The 3,167-nt window shown below is 50.8% G+C and overlaps 1 protein-coding gene across 1 annotated transcript in view; it reads right to left on the reverse strand.

The window, feature by feature from the left end:
• Nucleotides 1–215: 215 nt before the first annotated feature.
• The window catches only part of LOC106532825 (PHD finger protein 21B), a gene marked incomplete at its 3' end in the record, with an annotated part of 39,397 nt that continues 36,445 nt past the window's right edge, over nt 216–3,167 (reverse strand). Inside the window, 2 exon segments of the mRNA XM_014028979.1 lie at nt 216–308; nt 2,434–2,697. Of these exon segments, the coding sequence (XP_013884433.1) occupies nt 216–308; nt 2,434–2,697 (357 nt within the window).

Genomic DNA, 3,167 nt, shown 5'->3' on the forward strand with positions numbered 1-3,167 from the left:
AGTGAATGCATCAGGATGTGTCTCTGCTGCTGCTGAGGGTCAGTGAATGCATCAGGATGTGTCTCTGCTGCTGCTGAGGGTCAGTGAATACATCAGGATGTGTCTCTGCTGCTGCTGAGGGTCAGTGAACGCATCACGATATGTCTCTGCTGCTGCGGCCCCCCAGCTGTTAGTGGACAGGGTGTGGGACTAAGCTGGACTCCAGGTGGTCTTACCTGAGGTAGCACAGTGGCTGCTGGTCCTGCCAGCCGGTGCAGAGAGCTGACCTGAGGCACCTTGATGGGCAGAGCTGTGAGAGTTCCCAACATCTGAAACACAGCAGGTGAWCTCAGTCAGGTGTTCACCTGGACATCATCACAACTTTGGTTCTACTGAGGGTTCTGCAGGTCTGAGGTCCAGAAAGACCAACACCTGAAGTACATCCTGAAGTTTCAAAATAAAACTACAGCTGAATATAAACCAGTGTCACACTGAATCTAAACCAGTTTAAACTGAACCAGAACCAGTTTCTGGGTCAAAGACCGACCGGTCTGTGGACCAGTTTGAACCTGCTCATGTGTCCAGATTAAAAGCAGGAGGTGAAGCTTTCCTCCTCTTCTTCCTTTCTTCTTCTGTGGATTTTGTTGTTTCTGCTGCAAAGCGGCTCAGTGAGGAGGAGGAGGAGGAGGAGGGCGGTTGCCATGGAAACTGCAGGGATGAAGATTCTTGCAGTGGAAGGCCTTTCATTTTGGTAATTGCTGCCTCTTTTCTTCAGACCTAACACCTTCTCTTCAGGGCTCTTCCTCCTCCTCCTCTTCCTCTCCACAGATCACTGAGGCCTGCTTTAATGAAGCTTCATCTTTTCATTCTTCCTCTCTGAAGTCGAAGCTTTAAATGAGACGAACAGCAGCAGAGAGGAGCTGTTACACAGCTGCTGTGTGTCTGTGTGTGTCTGTGTGTGTGTGTGTCTGTGTGTTAAACAGCTAAAAGCATCAGAAACCAGCAGCTGAAGCTGATTTATCTGTATCTGAATGTGTTTTATGTGGAAGTATTTCTAAACAAAGTTAAATATTTAGAAAAAGTACAAAAACCTAAACGAGCTAAACGAGCCAAAGTTTCTGATGAACAGCTAAAACAGCTGAAAGTCTGCAGAAGTAAAGGACCTGCTGAGTCAGCGTTTACCCAAGAAAACAGAAGAGTTTTACATGAAGTTTTAGCAACAGAGCAAAGGATAAATAAAATACTTCAGCCTGAACTAATGAAATAAAAGCATTCTGGGTCATTTCTGTCTGGACCAGGAGGACCAGCGGAGACTAATCCTGAACCAGGTTCTCAGCCAGTCTGACCCTCCTGCTGCCCTCGGGTCAAACTCAGACCTCCTGGGTCAGTCTGACCCGAGGGCAGCAGGAGGTGAAGCTTTTAAAGCTGAAGCAGTTCCTGCAGCTGCCAGCAGAGGGCGACAGCCTCAGTCTGTTCAACTGAGGAGGAAACTATCAGGCTTTTATTCTGAAACTCTGCAGGAAGTAGACCTGAAGCTGACCCAAACAGCCAACATGTGATCTCCAGGAGGACTCCCAACAGTTCGGGTCCTGTTTGGACCCTCTGAGCTTCACTGGTTCTGGACTACGAGGAGCTCACTGGATCTTCTGTCCCCTCTGGAGGATTTGAACCTGTACCGGTACCAGTGAATCAAAAGCCCGGCCCATGTCTTCAAACAGAACAGAACTGGGTCTGAACTAAATGTTTCTGTTTGGATCCTGGATCATCTGAAGGTTCTGGACCTAGAGGTTCTGATCCTCCTTGTTCTTATTGACAGACGTTTAATGAGAGATGATGAAGATGAGCAGGTGGGACCGAGGAAGAACAGAACCGGACCCTGAGGGCTCCCAGGCTCCGCCCTCCTCTTTATAACCAGCACCGGACCCCAGGTTCTGATGGGCTGTGAGCCCACTGAGGCCCTGGTTCTGAATCCTAAAACTGGGTCAAACATGTCCTCTGAACCCGTCCACCCTGCTGCTGTCCAGAACCTTCAGAGGCAAGAGCCGAACCTCCAATAACAGCCGAACCTCCAATAACAGCCGAACCTCCAAATTTGATAAAGAGCTGAAGGTTTGATAAAGAGCTGAAGGTTTGATAACGAGCTGAAGGTTTGATAACGAGCTGAAGGTTTGATAACGAGCTGAAGGTTTGATAACGAGCTGAAGGTTTGATAACGAGCTGAAGGTTTGATAACGAGCTGAAGGTTTTATACACAAACAGCTAAACAGGACAGTCTGCAGGAGTATGTAAAAGTGCTGAGTCAGCGTTGATGAATAAAGACTGCATAAATCTCGCTGCTCACCTGTTGCCCCGCCCACATTATATATTTAATCCTCTGTACCTGAGTCCTGACAACAGGATGCTAAAGGTCATTAAGCCCCTCCCCCTGCAGGTGCTCCAGGTGTGCAGTGTTACCTGGGATGGGGGCAGCTCTCCGACTCTCCTGCTGCTGCTGAACGAGTGGACTCCGCCCCCCGCCGCCCTGCCACCTGTCTGCAGGTTGATGGGGGACGTCTGCAGCGGCTCCGAGCTCGCCGCCTTCTGGCCGTTGATGTGCGCGGTCACCATGGAAACGGGCGCCTTGGCCGGCACCACGGAGATGGCGATGGCCTGGCTGGGAGGCTTGATGAGCGACAGCGGCTTGGTCGTGGCCACGGGGCAGCTTCTGACGGCCAGCTTCTGTGGGCGGAGTCAGAGAGGCCACAGGTGAAGCAGGTGTCAGACTGTGTTAGTTTAACAGGAAGTGATAAAACAATCAGATCAAATTTAAGAATCAAACCAGGAAGTGATTGATGGAGCAGCTCAGGCTTCATCACACAGGCCCCGCCCCCTCCCTCCTCTTCCTCAGAAGAACCTGACAGGTCTCTAATCAACCTTTAAACACCTCCGCAAACAGAAACAGCTTCACCTGAGGGCTCGGGTTACACCCAAAGAGTCCAGATCCTGTTCTGGACCAGAAGAGTCCAGCCTAAAGGAGACGGAACCAGAGCTGGGACTGGTCCAGAACCCGCCTGTCTCCCAGGATCTGGAGTCCTCCTGGACTACCAGCTTCCTCCAGTTCTTTTGTTTCAGGGATCAATGTGATCCACAGGTGGGCCGGGGCCTGGGGGCAGAGCCGAGGCCCCTCCCACTGTCTGAAAGGTCAGTCA

The sequence above is a fragment of the Austrofundulus limnaeus genome, unplaced genomic scaffold (genome assembly GCF_001266775.1).
Source record: "Austrofundulus limnaeus strain Quisiro unplaced genomic scaffold, Austrofundulus_limnaeus-1.0 Scaffold835, whole genome shotgun sequence".
Classification (NCBI taxonomy): domain Eukaryota; kingdom Metazoa; phylum Chordata; class Actinopteri; order Cyprinodontiformes; family Rivulidae; genus Austrofundulus; species Austrofundulus limnaeus.